Source organism: Grampus griseus (assembly GCF_964374135.1).
Source record: "Grampus griseus genome assembly, chromosome: X".
In the NCBI taxonomy this organism is placed as follows: Eukaryota; Metazoa; Chordata; class Mammalia; order Artiodactyla; family Delphinidae; genus Grampus; species Grampus griseus.
The window spans coordinates 45529852-45554248 of NC_138999.1; the positions used below are offsets into that span (position 1 = coordinate 45529852).

Here is a 24397-nt window from a genome sequence, read left to right on the forward strand (position 1 = left end):
AATGGAATAGTGGTTTTATTAAATTAAGTCCTTTTTTAGAAATGCATACTAAAGTATATATGGGTATGATTCAGTGTCTGAGATTTGCTTTTAAGTACTTCAATGAAAGAAAAAATGGAATAGATTAAACAAATATGGCAGCATCTTATTCATTATCCAATCGTGGTTGTGTGTGTCTGTATTTATGATACTACTCCCTGTTTGTATGTTTGAAATGTTCATAATAAAAAAGTTAAAGTTTGTTGAGAGAATGAAAGGGGGCCCCAACTAAGAAAAATTCCAGAATAAGTTGGAAAGAAGCATTTTTATTCAAGGCTGGGGTAAAAGCCTTGTTTAGATTCAGTAACTAGGACAGTTAAACATGGGTGAGAAATGTACCAAACCACTCCCAACTGTTTAGACACCAAGTAGAACATTCCTTATGATAAGTATGTGTTTTTTGTTTTTTAAAACAAAAGACTCATTAATGCTAGGGGCTTCTGGATACTGTTAATATTCTATTTCTTGAGCTGAGCAGTGGTTAGTTACATGGGTGTTCACTTTATAACTATTTGTTAGTCTGTATGTATACATCTCATGCACATTTTTATCTGTATATTACATTTCACACTTTAAAATGTTAAATTTTTCAAATCATAATTGAATGGTAAAACATGGCACTCTTTCTCCCAATCCAATGCAGCCTGGACTTGTTAAGCAGACCACAGGAACCCACTAAGGTGCTTTTGCCCACCTGGTGGTGCAGTACTGTAATTTCAGAGAAAGAAACAGGAGGAAATAAGGAACTTTTAAAATCTAAAATGTGCTTATCTCCTCACCTGCTCAGGGGATGTAAACAGAATGGTACAGGCAGAAGGGAACCAGGGTTCTCCCATTCCTGGAATGTTGGAGTTGATTAAAAATGGGGGACTGTGGCTAGAAGTGTATTACGCAGCTTCCCCTGTCTTCTCCACCTACAGCTCTGCCTATTGGATGCTATGTGCTTATCTCATAGAGACATGCCTTTTTTGAAGAACTCTTTCTTTCCCCTCCTAAGGGAGGAAGGTTGCTTCAGGGTGGAGGGTAGGGTGGGGGGCTTGAGTCCAGCTGGCGTCTCCCACCCTCTTTTGCAAGCCCTTCTTTCCTCATCGCGGTTCCCTGTCATCTCCAACGACCTCAACAGAACAATCCTTTCTCCCGAGGCCTTAGAAGGACATGAGTTGGAGGCCAACTAAGGGCAAATCAAGATAGCAGGAGCCCAGGTCAATATCTCTGTGTTCAAGAGAAAGTCTGAGAGCCTTAGCCTGGCATTCAGGGTCTGGCCTATGTCAGAGGAGTATCCTTCACCCAGGCCACAACAAATTGCTTCTGCCATGCTCCAAATGCATCTTGCCTTCTGGGACCTTCAAGCCTTTGTACAGGCTGTTTCACTTACCTAGGCACCATTTTTTATTTAATCAAGATGCTCATGGTATTAATTTTATGTCTTGACTTTATTATGAACACTTTACAAATATTACCTCATTTATCTTCACAACCCTATGTTGTAAGCAGTATTACTACCTCATTTAACAGATAAGGAACTTGAGGTGCAAGGAAGTTAAGAGACACAGATTCAAACCCCAGCAGCCTGGAGCCAAAGTCAGTGCTTTTAGCCACCATACTATGTTGCCTCTTAAACTTCTTCCAACTCACTTCCACTTCTTCCACACTTATCCTGGGTATCACCACCTCTCCCCACACTGGCCTTGACATCTTCCAGCTCCCACAGCTCCCAAATCCCACTTTTGCCTCCCATTATGTGAAACATTCTGACTGCTTGTTCTACTTTTTCATTTTTAAAAACTTTTAAAAATTGAAGCATAACACATATAAAGAAAAGTACAGTAGGCATAAATGTACAGCTCTCAATGAATTGTTACTAAGTAACCACCCATGTAATCAGCACCGAAATCAAGAAACAGAACATTCCCAGCACCTGAGAAAGTCTCCTTGGGCCTCCTACTCAGGGCCCAAAGGCAATCAAGATTCTGACTTCTATCACCATAGATTAGTTTCACCTGTTTTAGACCTTTCTATAAATGGAACCAAAAGGGTATGTGCTCTTTTGTGTCTGGTTTATGCTCCTCAGCATAATGTTTACAGAATCCATCCATATTGTTGTATGCAGTTGTGAGGCATTTCTTCTCATTGATGTGTAATATCGAATCCTGTGAATATACTACAATTTATTTATGATTCTTCTGTTAATGACATTTGGGTTGTTTCCAGTTTAACTATTACAAATAGTTGTAGCTATTTATTACAAAAAGCTATTACAAATAGCTTTTATGAAATGAACGTTACTGTATATGCCTTTTCGTAAACATATATTAGCATTTGTGTTGGGCATATACCTAGGAGTAGGATCACTGGGTTATGGGATGTGTATATGGTCACCCTTAGTAAATATTGCTAACCAGGTTCCAAAGTGATTATATCAGCTATATCTCATCAGGATTGTATGAGAATTTCAGTCACTCCACATTCTCACATCCAGTATTATCTTTCTTTTTTTAGTCATTCTAGTGAGTGTGGTTTTATTTCATATTTTCTTGACTACTAAATGACATTGTATGTTTATATCTTCCTTTCTAATCTTTATGTCTTTTATTTATTTTCTTGCTTTAGTGTGCTGGCCAGGACCTCCAGTACAATTTGAATAGAAGTGGTTATAGTGGGCATCTTTGCCTCATTCCCTATGTTAGAGGGAAAGCATTCAACGTTTCCACATTAGGTATGATATTTGCTATAGATTTTTTGTAGATAATGTACATTAAATTAAGGAACTTCCCTTATATTCTTAGCAAACTTACGTTTGCTAAGTTTTTTGTCATGATGCTTTTTTTTTTCATCTATTGAAATGATCATATGATTTTTCTTCAATTCCCCGGAAAATTCTGTGTAAAATTAGAAAAGTGATGGGGTTTCTTTCCTTATTTTGTAAAATTCACCATTGGCAGTTTCTGGGTCTGGAGGTTTCTTTGTGGAAAGCTTTTTAAATTATAAATTCAATGATTTAATAGTTATAGGATTATTCAGATAAAAAATTTTTCTTGTGCAAGTTTTAGTAAATTGTATTTTTCTAGGAATGTCCCCATCTTATCAAAATTTTCAAATTTATTAGTATAAAGTTCTTCATAATACTGCCTTATTGTATTTTTTAATGTATATCCAACCCATATTGTAGTGCCCCCTTTTGTTCCTGATACTAGTTATGTGCCTTCTATTTTTTTTTTCTGGATCAGTCTCAGGGATTTATCATTTTTCTAGTTTTTTTTCAAAGAATCAACTTTTAGCTTTGTCAATACTCTGTTGTGGTTCTGTTTTCTGTTTCATTGATTTCTCTCTTATCTCTGTTATTTCTCTCCTTCTACTTTCTTTAATTTGCTTTGTCTAACTTCTTGAGATGGATTTTCAGCCTTTTTAAAGAATAATATATATTTAAGGCTATAATTTCTCTCTAAGCATAGCCTTAGCAGCATCCAACAGAATTTCAGATATAATATTTTCATTATCACTCAGTTCAAAATATTTTCTAATTTCCATTGTGAATTTATATTTGACTCATGGGTTTTCTTCCCTCTCCAAAGCATGATGCCCAAACATAACAATAACCACCTGAGGGCCGTGTCAAAATACAGGTTTTGGAGCTTCATCTCAAACCTCCTAAATTAGTATTTCTGGGAGGTAGGCCTGGGTTTCACAAACTCTATGGGGGTTCAGATGCAGGTGGATTGCAGGACCACAGCTTGGCAGTGGAGCAAGGGTTTCCTAAGGGCAGAGAGCAAGTCTGATTCACCTACATTGTCAGTGCCCACCACTGGACCTAGCATACAGCCATGCTTAATAAATGAGTGAACTAATGAATGAGGGAAGAAAGAAAATAGAAGAAAATTGCTTATATCAAGGGAACTGGAATTCTTAAATGCTATAAATTAGGGGAACCACTATGGCATCATTTGGTCCCAATTTAATCTATTCAGGACAGAAGTATTTCTTCCTTGCCTTCGAACCTCTGCCTACAAGGCTTCTCCTCCCCTGGCCCATTCTGCTGTCCTGGAACGTGGCCATAACTATGGGTGCGTATCTGTCTACTGGCCCAGAGAAAGTAGGGGTGGCACGGGAGATGACGTCCTGAGAAGGGCTGTTCAGAGATGGGCAGCGCTCCCTGCCACGCCCCCGCCCCCACCCCCTCCCACCTACAGGCCTTGCTGGGAAAATGCCCATAGAACCCATTCTAAATAAGGTTGTCTATCCTACCTCTCAGAGCTTTAAGGATCCCTCCCAAGCGAAAGCTTTTGAGAAACTTCCACAGGACCTTTCTGCTCTGACCCCAACCGTAGATCCCCCCACCCCTGCCTCCTCTGCACTTGTAGCCCATGCACTTCTCCCCACCTCCACGCATGCCTCTCTCCAGCATCTCAGAAAGGCCGGAGTCTGAATTCCCCAGGCAGCTATTGTCCTGGCAGCACAGCCGCCACGCCAGCATCCCCACCCAGTCGGCCTGCCAGCCAGCCGGGTCCTCCCCGGCCTCACCAGCCCCCCTTCCCCGCCCCGCCCCGCCCCGCCCCGCTCCGCCCCAGGGAGGACCAGGCTGGCGGCTGGGAGTCTCCCTGCCTGCTCAGCCTCCCTCCTTCCCTCCCTCCCTCTCCCTCCCTGCCTCCCTCCCTCCTCCGCCCGCCCCTGAGGCAGGGACCGTGCAAATCGAGGAGAGGGGGGACGGACAGCCCAGATGGGGTCCAGCTTAGTGCCCTGGGCTCCCCGCCGATGCCTTATCCAGGCTGGGTGTCCCCAGCATCTTGGGACCTAAATTTGTGTAAGCTGGGGTGCTTCCCAGGCCTGGAGGGTCCCTCCGGCAGGCCCACGGTGCCCCTGTTTTGCATCAGGACCCCCCCCCCTCGGATGCTCTGAGCCACCCTCCTCAACCCGGATCTAAAACCCGGGACACAGCTATCAGGCCAGCCTCTCTCTCCACCCCACCCCCTCTTTCTGGCGTCCATCCCCTCCCCAACTCCACCTCTGCTGCTGCCTCTGGCTGTGGACCTGCACCTCTTCCCCATCCCCGACAGGCCTGGGGATCGAGGTGAGCCTGGATGAGAGCTCCCACAACCTGGGGCTCTCCCAGGCCATGGCCCGAGTGCTCCCAGGGAGGAGCCCCAGACCCTGAGCATCTGCTGGAGGCTTGGCAGAGGCCCCGCGGGGACCGTGTCTTCTGAGGACAAAAGGCGGCGGCCAGCGGGCAGACAGGGAGGGGGAAGGGGGGACCGGCAGCCAGGTGGGCAGACGGGTAGCAGGGGCCAGTGCTGGCCCCCCTCCCAGCTTGGCGGTGGCGTGAAGATGGGGGTGGGAGTGTGTAGTTGGGGAAGCACCTGCCTGGACCCCCACCTGCCAGCTAGCTGGGCACCCCAAGGCTGTGTGCTGCCCACCTGGTGTTCCCCAACACCCCCAGCCCTGCCCAGTGCACTCCTTCAGTGCCTGCTTCCCCTGATGTCTGCGATTTAGACCAGCCCGGCTGTATCCACGGCAACAGAAGCAGGAATGTCACTGGCTGCCAGCTCACGGAGGGTCCCACAATGTGGCCTGGGCTGTGATTTATCCTGAGTGAGACAGCTTGAGCCCCCTCCCTCGATTCCAAGACAGCCCTGCTGAGAGAGCCAAGGTAAGTAGTCAGCGTCCCTCCACCGAGGATGGGGGGCTGGGACTTCTGTCTCCCCACACATATTCCAGAGTCTCCATCACTGCCATGCTCTCTGTCTCTCTCTGGTTCTGTTAGTCTCTCTCTCTTTCTACTCCATCACAAGGGCTACTTGGGCACTCAAGCCTGGAGAGTCCTCTAGCCATCCCCATCTTCCTCAATCCCAAATGTCCCGTGAGGAAGGGAACCACCACCTGTTTCCCCGTACAAGGTCTGTTTTTATCATTATGGTCGCATTTGAGCATGAGGCTGTGTTAATATTTCCTTGTGTGCTGTCTGTGGAAGGCATGCCTGGAGCCCGGCTGTGCTCCCCTCATGATGCCTGCACCCTGGGCAGGCTCAGCCTCCTGCAGCTGCCTCCTCTCCCTCTCCCTCCTCCTCCACTCTCCGACAGCTTCCTTGGCCAGCATGCAGGGTGTATGTGTGTCTGCCTGAGTGTGTGAGCTGGCAGGTGAGTAGACGTGACAGAGAAGCTGCTCCCAGCCCAGACCACCCCCCACTCCTTGTTTCCTTCTTTCCTTCCTTCCTTCTTTCCTTCCTTCCTTCCCCTGTCTCTGCCCACAAGTAGCACTGACTTTTGCTCACTCACCAGGGAAGATACTGCTGTGATTTCCAGCAAGGGGGAGGAAGCCACTGTAGGGCTAAAAGGAAGGTGAGGTGGGGGTGGGGAGCACTTCCAGGCCCTAGTCTGCTTGATGCCTTGGTGGAGGCAAGGACCATGCCACACAACATCCTGCAGGGGCCAGACACAACATGGTTGTCCCCACAGTGTGGGCCCCAGCCTTCATCCAAGGCTCTCAGTCTGTTTCGGACTCCCATGTTGTGTCTGGGATTCCCCAGATATTATGGCCTTGTGGTCCCTCTGTCTGAAGAAGCAGCAAAGCCTGGTATATGGAGAACATGGATTCTTTAGGGACACCTTCCTCAACTACTGGCTCTGCAACTTTAGTGAAAGTGTGCTACTTATTGAACCTTAGTTTTCTCATCTGTCAAAGAGACTGGTAACCCTTCCTTCATGGCTGTGTGTAGTGACTAAATGAGTTGGTGCATGTAAGTAAAGGATGTGTATAGAAGTGGCCCTGAAGCAATGTCAGCAAAGCTCATGGTCAATATTGTTGCTGATTGTTCATGATTAATATTGTCATTAATTATTTGGGGGAAGGACTGGCCCCTCTTCTCCAGGGTCTTGGCTGAGATCTGGGGAGGGCAGCAGGTAGGTAAATGGAGGAGGGGAAGGGGAGGCAGGAGCAACTCTGTGTTGTTACTCCTCATTTGTAAGGAGGAATAAGTGGTGGCTGTGGGCAGAGCCTCCTGCCCCCACCCTCCTCCAGGCTCCTTTCCTGCACTTTCCCCTGTCTGTGCACACACACACACAGAGGCTCTAGCCCCCGTGAGCTAGCAGAGGCCTGGCTTGCAGCCTGCAGCATTGCTGACTCTGGTGATATATGCATCTCCCTGTTGAGGGGAGACTTGGCAAGAGTTTGGCCTGTGGTCAGTGGTTGGCAGGGCGTGGGGACAGGGCTGAAGCTTCTGAGATCACAGGGCTTCGGGTGTGGCCCATGCAGCAGCCAGAGCTGTGGGGGACGGGTCCCAGGGAGTCACTAACATAGAGCCTAGGCTGGAGGGACAGTTGGGTCTGCTGGCTGGTTTCTGGGTGTGAGATGTGGTAGAACACTGAGTGAGGGGTCAGTGGCCGGAGGAGAGTCCTCAAGGCCAGGGGAGCATTAGAAAGAGGGGAAACACTGAGGCCCAGAAGACCTCCTCTGTGGGGGCAGGGAGGGGTGGGATATATGGAGTAGGCTTATGGAGTAGACTTTTCTGAAGAAGCATTAGGTGCAGAAGGGAGAGAACCCCACCTGTGGTCCAGAGGCATCTAGGCCTGAGCGTGGGTGTATATGTGCAACTGAAAACATATAGCTGTGTGTGTCTGTCTGTTCATGGGCACTATGAATGTGTATGAGTCTGTGTGTGTTAGCAGGTCACATGATGGTGTGAAAGTGTGTGGGTGTCTGGGTAGGATGGTGTGTGTACAAAGGAGTGGGTATGACTTTGCATGTCTGTGTGGGTGAGCAAATGGGCATGTTGGATCCTGAGCCTCAGTGAGGGTGTGTTTCTCTGAGCCAATAGGCCTGTTGAATGTCTGGCTAAATATATGTATGTGGTATACATTTGTCTTTGAGTGTACATGTCTGATTGTATGTGTATGAGTGTGAGGGTTTCAGAATGCCTGGGTGTACATGTCCTATTAGGTGATTGCCCAGATATATCTGATTGTGTATATTTGTGTATGCCCCTGTGTGCATATGAATACAAGTGCATCTAAATGGTGTGTTTGTAAGTGTAAGGGCATGTGTATGTGTGTATGGCCATGCATGTATGGGAGGGTAAGTGTGGATACACATGCTTCTGTGTGGGTGTGCCTGTTGTGTATATGTATGAGTAGGCCTGTGTGTGAATGTCTTTGTGGATTCTCCAGCATTTTGAATTATGTCTACGTCTGTGTGTGCATGTTTGAATACATATTGTCTGTAGACAGACCCATGGGTCTACATCTGATTAGGGAAATGTTAGTGTAGATGGTCACACTAGTATAAGGATAACTAATTGTGTGGGTAGGGGAGAGTGTGTGAATGCACATGTTTTGTGCATGAAAGTATGCCTTGTGGTTTGCCTATGTGTGCACATTTGATTATATATATGGGTATGGCTGGGGGGCTGTACACCTTTAAATATATGCACAAAAAGCTGTGTGCATAGGTAAATGGCTGCATTCATGTATATGTCTAGTTGTGTTTCTGGGTACACTGTTGTACCTCTGAGTGTACATCTCTGAGCGTGGTGTGAGTGCATCTCTTAGTGTGAGTGTGCACTCACACTCACTCAGTGTGGTGTGTGCATGAGTAACTACAACTCATAATACTTGGATGCACCTGTCTCATTATGTATTTTGTTTGAATTTCTGAGTGAATGTGAACGTGTGTATGGAAATGCCTGTGAGTGACTGAGTGAATGTGTGTGTATATGCTAGTATGTGTGAACATCTAGCTGTGTGTGCACTTGAGTGAACATGTCTGTATATTTACCTGTGTATTCACACACATCTAAGTGTATGTGTGTGTAAATATGCCTGGGTGTGTGTCTGTCTGCATGTACAGGTGGTGTCTGAACTGCACCAATTTGTATAGTTCTAATTATTTGCATATGTGTATTTGTATTTATCTACCATTGTTTGTTCTGGAGCATATGTTGTAGAACCGTGTAAGTGAATGTACATACACACCACTCTTGGCCTATAAGTGCGTTTGAGTGTGTGTGTGTGAGGTTGTCTTTGCATGTGTGTGTCTGTAATGAGTGTTAGCAATTCTTCTTGTGCAGATGTACAAGTGTGTGAGAATATGTGACTATTCTTCCATGTGTGCATGAGTCTTCTTTTGTTTGCATATTTTCTCATGGGTGTATGAACATGTGTCAACATAAATGGTGTGCGTAATTGTGTTTTGTAAGTACATTTGTGTCTCCATGTCTGATTCTGTGCATGCAGAAATGAATGAGGTACAAGCCTAAGTTCATGTGAATACGCTTATAGGTGTACATGCCCAGTTGTGTGTATAAGTCTATGTGTGTTAGAATGTCCATGTATGAGTACACCATCTAATTGACAAGCATGTGCACATCTGGGTGTTCATTTGTGTGAGTACATCCTGGTGTGAGTATGTGTGAATATGCTTATGTGGTCATGTCTGGGGCTGTATGTGTATACATTTGGGAGCTCACCTCTGTGTGTCATGTTTGTTCATTGTCTCACTGGGTGTGATACAGAGTCTGCCTGTCTGTGGACATATGTAAATATGCCTGTGTGTACGCCTGTGTTTGTGAGTGAAAGTATGTCCTTCATGGGCATTATGTCATGTGAGTATATGCTATGCATATATGTCTGTGTTTGAGAATAAATGGATGTGCATATGTGGGACCAAGTGCAGTGTGAGTGTGCACTGCTGTGGGTGTGCCTGTTGTAGGGATGAGTGTAGGTATTTGTGCATGTGCCTGTCTCATGGTATGTATGTGAGAGAGGGAGAAAGATTTGGCCTTGGGCTTGTGCAGATAGGCCTTATCATTGAGAGGGTGATAAGGGGGGGTACTTATGAGTCTGTGTGATGCTATGTGTACTCCAGCGTGTATTTATGTGCCTGTCTGAAAGTCAGGTACCCTGCTAGACTATGTCTGGCTCTAATTGTGTAGACATCCTAGATGATGGAAGCCAAAACACTTGAGCAATCCATGACCCCCTTCTGGGGTTTCTCTGGCCTTGACCATGTGCTGGGCTTCTGTGAGGGTCTCAGGAGAATTCCTGTCATCATTCACACTCAAGAAGTAAGAACCAAAAATGACTGATATCCTACTAGGGAAGGGGGCCTGTGACCTCTTTAGAAAAGGATTTCTTGAAACACAAATACCTCATTTCCCATCCTCCCCCCACCATCAAAGGCCCAGGACAAAATGGCATTGTATGGTATCAAGGGTTGGTAAATGGTTTTCACACACAACACCCAAGTTGTGCTATCCAGGGAGAAATCTAGATCTAAATGTGTATGTATAAGTGAAAAGTGAAGGTATATTCAGGTAAAGTGGGGTGTGTGTGTGGAGTGGGTGCTATATTTGTTGAGAGAGAAAAAGAGAGAGAGAGAGAGAAGGGATCTGGGTTGTGTGTATGTAAGAGAGAGCCTGGGCGTATCTGGGTAGGGTTTGAGTGTGAGACATTTGGGTGTATTTGAGAGGGATGAGTGTGGATGTGGGTGTGTGTGAATGGTGCATTTGTGAGGCACTATGAGACCATTGGCCTATTTCGGTGGAGGATGGTATAAGTAACATTTTGGGTGTGGCTTTGTGGGAATATGTGTGAGGATATATATATTTGAGGGGTATGTAGGTATGCGTGTATCTGGATGGCACAAGAGAGAGTCGGGGGTTATCTAGATGATGTATGTTTTACAGTGTGGACCTATCTATGTTACGTGTATAAGAGGGAGTGTGGGTATTTCTGGGTAGAGTGAGTGTATGAAGGAGTATGGTGTATTGGGGTGGGGGCATTCAAGTGTGGGTGTATCTGGATGGTGTGTAGGTGGGTGAGAGAACACGTGTATCTAGGCAATATAAGTGTGTGATGGAGTTTATCTAGATGGTGTGTGTGTCTGTGTGTGTGTGTGTGTAAGAGAGAGAATTTGGGCACATCTGGGTGAGGGTGGGGTATATGTGAGTGTGTATATAATTGGGAGTATCTGTGGATGCTGTGGGGGGTATATGTGAGTGAGGTGTGTGTGGTGTGTGAGAGAGCATGGGTATACCTGCATGGTGTGCGTGGAGTGTGGGTATTCTGGATGATGGTGATTAAGAGAGAGGGGGGAGCTGGATTGTGTGTATGTATAAGAGAGTGCGTAGGTGTTTCTGAGTGTGGTGGGAGTGTGAGAGCATGAATGTATCCAGTGGGAGAAGTGTGTAGGTGTATCTGGATGGGGTAGAGGTGTTTGGGTTTTATTGGGTCAGGGAGTGAATGTGAGTGTTTTGGTGTGTGGCTGGGTTTATCTGGATGATGTGTGAGAGAATGTGGTACATCTGGGCTGTTTGTGAGACAGTGTGTGGGTGTATTTTGGGTGGAGTGCGTTTGAATGTGAGTGCATCTGGATGGTGGGTGGGTGAGAGCACAGGTGTATTTGGGTGGTGGAGTATGTATTAAGGTATATCTGAATGGTGTGTTGTTAGAGCTTTGGGTGCATATCTGGGTATATATGTACTTGGGTATGTGTGTGAGTGTGTGTATAACTGGATGAGGTGTGAGAACGAGAGTTTGGGGGACATTACTGGGTGGGAAGTGTGAGTTTGGAATGTGGGGGCATCTGGGTGGTGTGGAGAGGATGAGAACATTGGATGTGTTTGGGCAGTGGAGTGTCTGGGGAAGTGCACCTGGATGGCATGTATGAAAGTTGGATTATCTGGATGGGATGTGTGTGTGTGAATTTGCAAGTGTATCTAGATGGTAGTGGAGTGTATCTAGATGATGCATATGGGTGTGAATGTATCTCAGTGGTCCACATGGGATGAATCTGGATGTTGTGTGTATGTATGAGAGTGTGGATGTATCTGGCTGGGGCTGTGTGAGTGGGCTCTGTGTGTGTGTGTATATGTGAGAGAGGCAGAGACAGAGAGACAAAGAAAGAACATGAGAAGTGTGGGCATATATGGATAGGATTTGTTTGTGAGTGGGTGTCTCTGGATTATGTGTATGTGGGTATCTGTTCATGTGGATGTATTTGAATTGGGTGAGTGTGAGTATCTGGGTGGGGTGTAAGTGTAGTGTGTTTGAATGGTGTGTGTGTCATTGTAGGCGTATCTTGATACCACATGTGAAAAAGACTGTAGGTTTGCCTGGGTTGGGTATGAGGGCTCTGGGTTGGGAGTGTGTGTGAGTTTGGGTGTATCTGAATGTTGTATGTGAGAGTGTGGGTGTACTGAGTTGGAAGTTTGCTTAAAGTGTGGCTGTACCTGGGTGGAGTGCCTGTGAGTGTAGGTGTATTTGAGGTATGTGTGTATGAGGATGGGTGTGTTTAGATGGGATGTGTGTGAGAGAGTGTGTATCAGTATTGGGTGTGTGTGTGAGAGTGGGTGCATCTGAATAGTGTGTGTGAGAAAGAGAATGTGTACCCACCTGGGCTGGGGAGTGTGGGAGTGGGTATATCTAAGTAGGATGTGTGCGGTTCTCTCTGGATGGTGTATGGGAGGGAGATAGGGTATATCTGGGTGATGTGTGTGCATGTGAATATATGTGGGTAGTGTGTGTGAGAGCATTTGGGTATATCTGGTTGGGGAGAGTATCTGAGAATGTGGGTGCATCTGTATGTGAGTGTGGATTTATTTAGATGGTGTGTAGGTGGTATATGTGGGTGTTTTGTGTGTTTAGTAGTGTGGGTGTGTATTGGTGGGGTGCATGATTGTGGGTGTGTGTATGAATGTGTATATCTTTCCTGGGGCAAGATATACCTCTGCTGGAGTGTCTGTAAATGTGAGCATGTCCATGTTTGTGTATGTGTATGTGTGTAACTGTTTGTACCTGAGCCTGTCAGTACATGGCTTGTGTGTGCATGTGCTTGTGCTAAAGTAGTGTGTATCTGTATATGTGTATGAGGTGAGTGTGTTTCTACATGTGAGTAAGTTGGATCTGTAAGGTCTTGAGCCAGGCTCTGGGTTTACATGCCTTTATTAGCTGTGTGGCTTTGGACAAGTCACCTAACCTCAACTAAGCCCTAGTTTCTTATTTGTAAAGTAGGGGTAATAATACTACCTATCTCATAGAGTGAGAATTGGATGAGTTAATATTCAAAAAGTGCTTTGGACTGTGCCTGGTACATATTGAGTCCTCTGTGCCACATAAGGAGTTACCCAGTACTATAATTGTCACATACGCCTATGTGTAAGTGACAGTATGTGTCTATCTGCAAGTGTGAACGGGGTAGTTTCTATGTGTGTATTTGCCACATTATCAGTATCCACATGTATGTGTGAGAGAATGAGCAGATTGTGGGTGTATGTGAGGGTGTGTTTATACATAAAAGTGGGTTTGTACTTATATGTGTCCCAGTGTGTATATAAAACCATGGGTGTATGAGGATGGAAGTGTGGGTCTAGGAGGTTGATGGAAGAGGTTTGGCCCTGTGTGTATGCTTCCCAGCATACACACATCTGAGTGTATGAGTGCATATACCTGTATCTGTGGTAGTGCGCAGTGCGTTTTTATCTGAATATGTAAACGGGTTTATAGTGGTCAGGATGTAAATGTGTGCATGTTGTGAGTGTCTGTAAATGTAAGAAGGTTGGTGTTCAGGTTTATATGTGATGATGTAGGTGGATGCGTGTGTGTGTAGAGGATTTAGGCCTATATGGCCATGTACTAGGATGTGTGTATCTGTGTCATGTGAATGTATGTGTAGGTGTGAATGAGTGTGTCTGTCTGTGTTTATAAGCAGCAGTAGCTATATGGGTGTGTATGTGTGAGCCTGCATTGCTTCACCTGCCTGCCTGCCTCTGTGTGTAGCCTGAGCCATGCCTGCCTCAGTGAGCCTGAGCCATGTGTCTGTATGGGCGAGCAAGTCTGTACTGTGTGTATATGTATGTGTGCCAGGGCAGGGTACATATAAGATGGTAGGTTTTAATCTCTTAGTGTAAGAACCTGGGGTGGGGAAGGGCCTGGATCTGTAGGATGTGAGCTGCACTTGCCCTGTGACTGAATGTCAAGTTCTTACATCTGTGCATACATGACTGTGTCTGAAAGCATATAGGTCCATACGATTTGGTCTGTAGGTGTATGTGTGTGCACGTGCCCATGTGAATGGCAAATGTATCGGTGCCTAGGCCTGTATTTCTATAGAAGTGTGGTTATATGTGTGTGTGTGTGTTATATAAATCTTTGCATGATTTGCTGGTAAGTGGGCACCTACACACATGCCTCTTTCTGTGTAGAGGAGGAGGTGTGTGTGTGAGCATCTGACTGCACCTATCAGCTGGGGTAAGTCTGGATGTGTGTGTAAATTTGAATCTCCATGTACACCTATGCCTGTGTGCTGTGTATCTGTTCATGTGTGCAAGTGTCCACGCAATACGACTAGCTGTGAATGTGTCAGGCACACAGAGAAGGTGAAATATTTGTATGGCACACTGTAGTAAACCTAAGAGGATGTAGGGCTACTGGGGTTTGGTGAAAAGAAATTCCTTACATTTTCTTTATATTATAAAAATTGTGGTAAGAAAAATTAAAATGCCAAGTTTTAGGAGAGTTATTTAATATTGAATTTGTATGCAACTTTCAAATGAAATCTTTTCCAAATATTTTCATAGTACACTTGAGCTCACTTCTGTAAACATAACTTTTTAATTCACTCGTGCAAATCTGTAGTGGTCAACATTCGTGCCCACTTCTTCTGCATCTTTGATCATGACTGTCTTGGTTTATTTTATGGTCATTTTCATCATGATTTGGTAAATCACTTGGTGCCGAGCGTAGATCCCTTATGCCAAGTTGTTGTGTTTCTTGGTAAAAACCCAAACAGAACAAATGAAGCAAATAACCATTGGTACTTTTGACACGGATATAAACTTCTATTGTGGCCTGCCTCTTCTTGATCTTGGAAGGCATGTTGTTGAAGGTAAGACCCATTCCATGGAGGTTGTTTAGGCATAGTTTGCCCTAATGTTCTCATAATTAGCTTGAATGTATGAATGTAGCAGCATGGTTGTGCAGGTCAGCAAAACTCACCTCAAAAGCATGAGCTTTGGGGTCATCAGGTATCATTTTGGTTTCTCTGAAGCATCAGGTGCAGTTTCTTGTGTTGAATATGGCTGGTGCTTTCACACCATACCAACCTTTCTTAACAAATGGAACAACTGCTTGTTCGTGCCTCCCTTTTTCACCTCCCTTTTATAACTCACTTGTTCTTGCTATGCCCAGGCAGAGACCCAGCTTTTATGCTCAGAATAGCTACATACTCTCTTCTGTCTCTTGGTAGTCACCATCAACAGGAAACCATTTGCCTAAGTGGCAGCAAATGGTCAAAGGGTATTTTTTAATTTATTAAAACTCTTTTCTCATCAATAATCTATAATTCTTAGTCTTTGAATTTCGTACTTCAAAGGTGAGATCCTTCTTTAAATCTAACACCTCTTTCTTTTCTTTCAGTCAAATGTGATCTTGAAATTTCTTGTAACAAATGCTCATGAATTTTGGATCCAACAGAAAATTTTCATTTTGAGTATTTAAAAATAATGATGAAGTGTTCCCCTAAGTAGACCTTGTTCTATTCATCCTAGTAAATCTTCTTTAGTATTTAACTTATAATGCTAACTAAACATCACCCAAGGAACCGTACTTGACCTGATTTCTTCTAAGTTGAAGTTTGGCTTCAAATCCATAAACCTTGTTGGTATACTTTCATGTATCTTTGAGTGTCGAAAATTTTTGATGTAATTTTATTCATGTGCTCAAAGAGCCATGTGTTGAAGCCAGTAAGCATCAAATCTGCAAAGTGAGAGTCATTCACAGAGGAATGCTGAAATTTTTCTTTTAGCTCATAAATCCATTATAAACTCTACACACTTAGGCTTAAAACAATAGAGAAGGGTGTACTGATTCCAGTGCTTCACAGAAAGCTGACAAGTGGGTGGGTAGTGCCTTGGATCTAATTAAATTCACCTGGCATCATTTACTGTGGAAGTTAGACCTTCAGGCAAACTTTTATAGGTTAAGGCTCCTCAGTGGATGACTCTCAGCATTTTCAGAACAAATTCCAGCTGTAAACTTCCTGCCATCACAACAGCAGCGTCAGTCCACAGATTTATGCAGAGTTTCCACAATATTTCAAAATATTTATGTATCACTTTGAGTATTTCAACCTTAGTTTATTTTGGTGCTTCTGGCATTTCTCTTCAGGCTTTCTGACTAGTACTATAAACCAAGCACAGTTAATCAACATCCTGAGATACATCAATAGAAAATGAAAACTCCTTTGATTCAGCAATCTTCTGGGTTAGTGTTATCTCGATGTCCTTTGACCTGTCACCAGTGTATCTCCTAACAGAAATAATTGAAAGTGGCCCCTGTCCTATTTCTTCTACCTTGTTGGTCTCAAATACAGTGTGGACATTTTCCTGGCAGACTGCTAACATATGAGATTCTACTGGGCGGGCATCTTAGCTTTACTTGTTAATTGTATAACCCTGTTACTAGCTGGTTGAACTCCATCTAAGAATGTTCTAACTCATCTCAAAAAAGAGCCCAGTTTCTTAATTTGTTCTTCCAGATGCTTCAAAAAGTCCAAATCTTTCTCTGTGTGATAGAGTGTTTTGTGGTCAGTTGACCAACATAGCCTACTGCGAAGGTTTCTGTTGATAACTTTTCCACACAAATTGGACATTTAGGTTGAGGAAAAGAGGGCTAACTGGGCAGCTGAACTCAAATTTGAGACAATCCTCATTAAATTGCTTAAATTAGGAACATCCTGGATTATTTTGGAGGGGAGACTACTGTGTTTGTCTTATGAGTCTCTTGATTTTCCAGCTTTAATCAAAAAGTCCAATTTGATGGGGAAAGAAATATCTTAAGAATTAAATCTACGTGAATATAAAGTATTGAAGGGGTCAGCAGACTGACCCTTTGTGTGACCCTTTGTGACTTCTGAAAACTGATTTTTTCCAAAACTCAAGTTTTAGGTCTTCTGCATTTTTAAGCAGCACTCTGAGACAAACCCAGAAAGGCCTAGAGTTCCCTTTAATGAATCAATTCAATTCAACTATAGTCAGGCTGCACTCATTTACTGACAAATATTTTACCTAAAAACAAAAGATAATAATTAATTATGAAATTAATTATGAAATGTTCTAGAAGAAAACTTTTTTAATAAAGAAGCAACAATCAAGGAAATTAACAAAATTGTTATATTCTCTTTAGGAACACCTAATTCTATATAATAGTAATAACTGCTACAATCATACAGCCCTTCTATTTTCATAGAAAAAATTGTGGAAAAATAAGAATGAGATCAAATTAAAAGAAAAACAAACATTGTACATATATGGGCAAAGCCAAAAAACCTCACTGATGATGAACAACCAGTGGCAACCAAAGTAATAAATCTGACTATCTGGGATGTTTCGACAGGAAGAAATCCAGACATTTACAACCTCCCTTCTCACATGGTCCCCTCAAGCCCCCTCTTGCTCCAGCCCCAGACAGCTCTGCCAATGTTTCCACCTGTGCGTTCTGGAGTTGGCTGCTCTGTGCACTTGCACGGGTTTGTCTCTGGGTGTATACCTGTTGCAGGCTGTATATGTCAAGTAAGTATCTGGTTTGTGAGCAAGTTTGTGTGTGTATAGACGTCTGTGTGTGAGAGTGTATCTGTATACACTATATCTGGCTTTTTTCTTTGTGTTTGCTTGTGCTTGCATATTTCTAAGGGGGATGTGTGTGTGTCTGTGTTGGAGCTGGTCTACTTCTCTGCATGAGTGAGCGTGTACATGTATGGGCATCTGTGTATACCTGTGCTAGAGTGTACACATCTGTGTTGGTGAGTGTGCCTAATCTATGTGAGAGGTTTCGGATCAGTTGGTCTCTGTATGTTAGAGTGTGTTAGAGTATGTACATGTGTGATATGTGAGCAGTTTTTTACTTGTCTGTTTTTTCTGTGGGTATCTGAGGGGCAGTCTGTATATACATATGTGTGGCAGGGTTCAAGTGCATGTGAGCATGCTGGCATATGTAAGTGACTGAGTGTTAACATGTGTAACCATGTTTGTATATGTGATGACATAGGTATGCCACTGTTTTCTTGCAACCGTGTTGCAAGAGTTTAAATACGTGAGAGGATTTGAATCATCAGGTACACTGGGACAAAGGGTATGTATGAGTCTACATGTGAGTGACAATGAGTAGGTTTGTGTGTGTGTATCTGTCACAATTTGAAAGTTTGTGTGTATGTTAAGGGAGTTATAATTGTGGGTTTGTGGGCCACTGCACGTGTGTGTGTGTCTGAGTGTGTCTTCATATTAGCAATTCTCAGCTCTCTCATACCCAACACCCTCTTTTATGTAACATATATTTTGTAACACCCCTTTACTATTTGGACATGAAGTTCTTAGATAATACAATCTCTCTGCATATATAATTTCAAAAGAAAATTCATATAGTATGTTATACAATAGCCACATTATATTAACTCTAATATAAATAAATAAGAAATAAAAGTGACTTATAAGAAAATAATTTGCATTTCAATATGGAAATGCTTGGGCATGACACTCCCCAGGAGATTCAGTGAATTAGAAGCTTGTAACATCTTATGATGAGTAAACGTGGATTTAGGAGAAGGGGAAAAATCAGAAGCTGCCCCTTGTACGAAGTGCAGGCAAATGACAGGCAAAGGCCTAGGGGTGAGAGTTTCTGAAATACTGAACAGCTCAAGGAAAGTGCTCTACAAAACAAAGTACAGTCTCTAGACTTACATGGCAGCCACATTCCTGGATAATTCAGGGTATATTAAATCAAAGGAACAACTGTGTTTAACTGTGAAATAGAGTTAGATTCTAGGTTCAGTTCATTCCAAGTCCAAAATCCTATGGGTTGAGGGACATATGTTGGCTGTGTGGGACTGCCCCGCAGGTCACTGAATGGCCAGCATCCTCGCCCAGGACCCCAAATGTTAGAAGGACACACCCAGCACTGTGGCAACCAAAAATGCTCCTATAAATTTCCAAAATGTCCCCTAGGGGGCAGTAATGCCTTTGTTGAGGACAAAGCACTGGTGTTTAAGCAGGGTACACTGTGCCTGTGTGAATGAGGACGCATACACGATATACCGTGTGTGTGTGTGTGTGTGTGTGTGTGTATGAGTGCCGTGTGTGCACACCAGTGCCCCTGTGTGTGAGCTGGTTGCTGTCTATGGGTCTCTATAGGAGTAGCCTATGTGTTTGTGAGTGTGTGTGTAGGTGCCTGTGTATCTCTAAGGGCATCTGAGCACGAGCAGGTGTGTACATGTTATGTGTATGCACATGCACCCTTAGTTTTGGATGGTCCCAGGCTGTGGCTGCCAGTCTATGCTTAGAAGAACACTCTCCTCACTTTTTATATAATCACCCCAGCTTTCCAGGCAACACCAGAGTTTTGTTTGTTTGCTTCTATTATTTTATGGGTTTTTGTTTTGTTTGTTTTGTTTTAGTGTTTGTTTTTGTTTTCACTGGGACTTGGCTACACATTATCCACCTTCTTGGTCTTAGTGTGTCTCTCTGTGTCTTCCTCTCTGTCTCCATCTTTATTTCTGCCTCTCTCTGTCTCTGTCTCTGCCTCTGTGTCCGTCCCCTCTTTATCTGTCTCTCATTCCCCGTCCCTGTCTATTTCTCTATATCTTTCTCTCTTTATTTCCTAGCATTATCCCTTTCCTTCTATCTCTCTGTCTCTGTCTCCCTCCCTCCTTCCCTCTCTCCCTCTGTCTCTATTTTTTCTGTCTCTATTTTTTCTCTCTATTTTTCCCCTTTCTGTCTCTATTTCTCTCCCTTGTCTGTCTCTTGCACTTTCTCTGTTTCTGTGTGTGTGTCTCTCTCTTTTTTCTCACTTTATCTCTTCTTCCTCTTTCTGTCTCTATTTCTATCTCCTCTTCTCTGTGTAAGGCTCTCTCCTTTCTCTGTGTATTTGTCCCACCCCTTCCCTCCCTCCCTCCTATGTCTCCATCTGTCTGTCTGTCTGTCTGTCTCTCTCTCTCTGCACCTCTCTCCTTCTTTGTCACTCATGTGTCTCTCTGACTCTGTCTTACATTCAGTCTCTGTCTCTATCACTTCCTCCCTGCCTCTCCTGAAGGCTAAGAAGTGCGTGTGTGTATATGTGTGTGTGTGTGTGTGTGTGTGTGTGCATATTTACACACACCCAGCTATCGGCTGGTCCACAGTTGTGTGGGAGCTATGAGGCCTTGAGGGGCCGAAGGGGCCCACCAACTCCGCTTCTCTCAAGCCCCTGCCCTAGCACCTTCTCTTGGCCCACTGGCACCAGCTCTGAGACTTTGGGGTACCATCAAAGTCTGGCCCCAGATGGCTGTGGCAGGCCATGTTGGGTTGAACTGGGAAACAGTGCAGAGGGGAGCCGTTTTCCTGGGAGGGAGGAGGTAGAAAGACATCCACTCAAGCCCCACTTCCCCCAACTTCAAGCCCATCCCAGTCCCAGCAGGAGTTCTGAGCTTCTCCAGCTTCTGCCTTGCTGCCTCTCCTCAGGGAACTGCCCTGCTACCTTGTCACACCCCACACCCAGCCCGCACACACTAGGAGCTCTCCTGCTTCCCCCCAGGTTTTGCCTGTGCTGTCCCATTCACTCACTGCCCAGACAGCTCTCTCAGCAAATCCCACCTGGAAGCCTCCAGGCAGCCCTCCCTGAGCCACCAGCCCCTCTAGTCCCTCAACCAATTGATTTGACAGCTTTTGACTGAGGGCCTACCATGGGCTGTGCACTGCTCTTCTAGAGGAGAGTGTGTGAGTCGATAATCCCTACCCTTGTGGAGCTTTCCTTCTAATAGGGAGAGGCAGGCAATAAACCAAAAATTTAAAGTAAATATTTTATAATAACTATAAATGGAGTATAACCTTTAAAATTGTGAATCACTGTGTTGTCCATCTGTAACTTATATAATACCATACATGAACTATATATCAATATTAATTAATTAATTAAAACAACTATTTTAAAAGTAAATTATATAGTACATTAGAAGAGAGAAATTCTAGGAAGAGAAGCAAAGCAGGGCAAGAGGCACGGGGGTGCTGTTATTCCTTACCTGGATTACTGCAAGAGCCTCCTAAGTAGTCTCCCTACTTCCACCTTTGCCTCACATGATCTGTGCTCCTCACCGCAGCAAGCAGGATCCCATTCAATCCTGAGTCATATCACATCTCGCCTCTGTTCAAAACCGTCCCACAGCTCCCATCTCACTCAGAGTAAAAGTCACAGTCCTCACCATGGCCTATGTGATCTGGCCTCACCACCTTTCTGACCTCACCTCTTACCACTTTCCCCTCACTCACTGTGTTCCACCCTCTTCCTTGCTCTTCCTCAAATGTACCACATGCAGTCTCACCTCAGGGCCTTTTCTCTAGCTGTTCCCTCTGCCTGGACTTCTCTTCCCCCAGATGACCACATGGCTCACTCTCTCACCTCCTTCATGTCTTTGCTCAGATGACACCTCCTCCATGAAGCCTTCCCTGTCCACCTCATCTAAAACTGCACTTCTCCCACCCTTAGCACTTCCTATCCCCCTTCCATCCTTTATTTTTATTTTTAGGAACCTATCATCATTTGACCTAGTATACTTCACCTATGTATCTTCTTTATTGTCTAGAATATCAGCTTCACAAGGGCAGGGATCTTTGTCAGTTTATTTCACAGCTGTATCACCAGTGCCTGGCATGCAGTATATGCTCAATAAATAGTTTTTCAACAAATGAATACACACAAGCATACCTAAGTCTTTATATTCACATATACTCTCCACCTCACTTAAAGTAAAAACCCAAGTCCTTGTCATGGCCCACAGCCCTGCACGATCTGGCCCCAGACCCCTCTGTGAATTCACCTTCCACTGTCTCTCTTGCCACCCTGTTCCAGCCACACTGGTCTTCCCATTGTTCCACGAGCATGCTAAGCACATGCTTGGTTATGAATAAAGAAACCTATTTAATGAGTGGCTACCAGCATTAACCAAAAAATCTGTGAAACAGAATAGAAACTAGGTACATTATACATAGGATCTGTACTGTTTTGTGAAACTTTTGGTTCAGCTCTATGTACACATGCTTGTATGTGTACCAGGCTGTGATGTAAAATGTATTTCTTACTATGGGTGGCAGTTTAAAAAGTTTGAAGAACACAAACTTCGGGCTTTGCAAAGGGAGAGAAGAGCTGCATCAACATCCCCATCCCACAGACCCACCAGTGGAGGAAACAGATAACCGAGGACATCCAGACGAATGAGGAGGAGACGAAGCACCTCCTCACCCAGCAAGGAGGGAGAAGGAGCAGCAGTGGGCCAGGGGCAGGGCCTGACACCAGCCGGGGAATAAGTGGGGAGGCCACCTAGACATACTAACACTGCCCTTTCTGTTTCTTCCTCACTTTTCCTTTCCACCTGTTTCTGTCTCTTTTTCTTGTGTTTCTCTCCCTCCCTCCCTACGCCCTCCTTCTTTCCCCCACTTCCTGTCTCTCTGGTTCTGTCTCTCTCCCAGTCTCTTCTCACTCTTTCTCATCCCCTCCATTTCTGTCTCAATTTGTGTCCATTTTCTATCTCTTTGTTCTCTCCTTTCTCACTCTCTCTGTGCCCCTGTGTGTGTTTTCTCTCTGTCTCTTTCCTGCCCTCATATCTCTGTCTCTCTGTGTCTGTGTCCTCATTTGCAGGTGCAGCCCAGCAGGACAACTGATGGAGTCCCCCGGGGCCCATCGAGCACCGGACTGGCTGACCCCATAGGGTTGGGAGCAGCCCCTGCCCCTCAGTATGGCCAACACCACTGGAGAGCCCGAGGAGGTGAGCGGCGCACTGTCTCCACCATCAGCATCGGCTTACGTGAAGCTGGTGCTGCTGGGACTGATCATGTGCGTGAGCCTGGCGGGCAATGCCATCTTGTCCCTGCTGGTGCTCAAGGAGCGTGCCCTGCACAAGGCTCCTTACTACTTTCTGTTGGACCTGTGCCTGGCTGATGGCATACGCTCTGCCGTCTGCTTCCCCTTTGTGCTGGCTTCTGTGCGCCACGGCTCCTCATGGACCTTCAGTGCGCTCAGCTGCAAGATTGTGGCCTTTATGGCTGTGCTCTTTTGCTTCCATGCGGCCTTCATGCTGTTCTGCATCAGCGTCACACGCTACATGGCCATCGCCCACCACCGCTTCTATGCCAAGCGCATGACACTCTGGACATGCACAGCTGTCATCTGCATGGCCTGGACCCTGTCTGTGGCCATGGCCTTCCCACCTGTCTTCGACGTGGGCACCTACAAGTTCATCCGTGAGGAGGACCAGTGCATCTTTGAGCATCGCTACTTCAAGGCCAATGACACGCTGGGCTTCATGCTTATGTTGGCTGTGCTCATGGCAGCCACACATGCTGTCTATGGCAAGCTGCTCCTCTTCGAGTATCGTCACCGCAAGATGAAGCCCGTGCAGATGGTGCCAGCCATCAGCCAGAACTGGACATTCCATGGTCCTGGGGCCACCGGCCAGGCTGCTGCCAACTGGATCGCTGGCTTTGGCCGTGGGCCCATGCCACCAACCCTGCTGGGTATCCGGCAGAATGGGCATGCAGCCAGCCGGCGGCTGCTGGGCATGGACGAGGTCAAGGGTGAAAAGCAGCTGGGCCGTATGTTCTACGCAATCACACTGCTCTTCCTGCTACTCTGGTCACCCTACATTGTGGCCTGCTACTGGCGAGTGTTTGTGAAAGCCTGTGCCGTGCCCCACCGTTACCTGGCCACCGCTGTTTGGATGAGCTTCGCCCAGGCTGCCGTCAACCCGATCGTCTGCTTCCTGCTCAACAAGGACCTCAAGAAGTGCCTGAGGACTCATGCCCCCTGCTGGGGCACAGGAGATGCCCCGGCGCCTAGAGAACCCTACTGTGTCATGTGAAGCAGGCTGGTAGGCAGACAGGCAGGGAGAAAGTCAGGGCCACCATGATGGGGCCAACAGAAGGGGAGAGGTGGGGCTCCATAACAGGAGCCTTTCTTTCTGAGCTCCAGCCCCAGCCCCTCGAACCACCTGGAATCTAGGTACCTTTGTCAGCACCTCCCCAGGGTTGGGGACTGGGTGGGGGACTAGGAAAGAGGCATTTCTATTTCTGTGGGGCCCGTCTCCGCCACCTCCTTCTCCACTTCTACAATCTCTCTCTCTCTCTCTCTCTCTCTCTCTCTCTCTCTCTCACACACACACACACACACACACACAGAAGTGACAATTCAGAAAAAAAACTGAAAATGCAGGTTTTTCTACTCACAGCTGAGGAGACAGGCTTTCTTGCTTTAATGTCTCTCCTCTGACATTGTCCAGAAGGGGGAAATTTGTCCTGTAAAATAGACTTCCAGAGTCCTTATTGTCCCCTCTGCTCCCACGTACCCTCCCCTTCCAAGTC

The 24397-nt window shown here is 45.4% G+C and overlaps 1 protein-coding gene across 1 annotated transcript; it reads left to right on the plus strand.

Moving 5' to 3' along the window:
• Positions 1-22776: 22776 nt before the first annotated feature.
• Positions 22777-23898, plus strand: GPR173 (G protein-coupled receptor 173; the record flags this gene model as incomplete). Its single annotated transcript, XM_082681164.1, has 1 exon — positions 22777-23898. The coding sequence occupies one exon, from the start codon at positions 22777-22779 to the stop codon at positions 23896-23898; it is 1122 nt and encodes a 373-aa protein (XP_082537290.1).
• Positions 23899-24397: the final 499 nt, after the last annotated feature.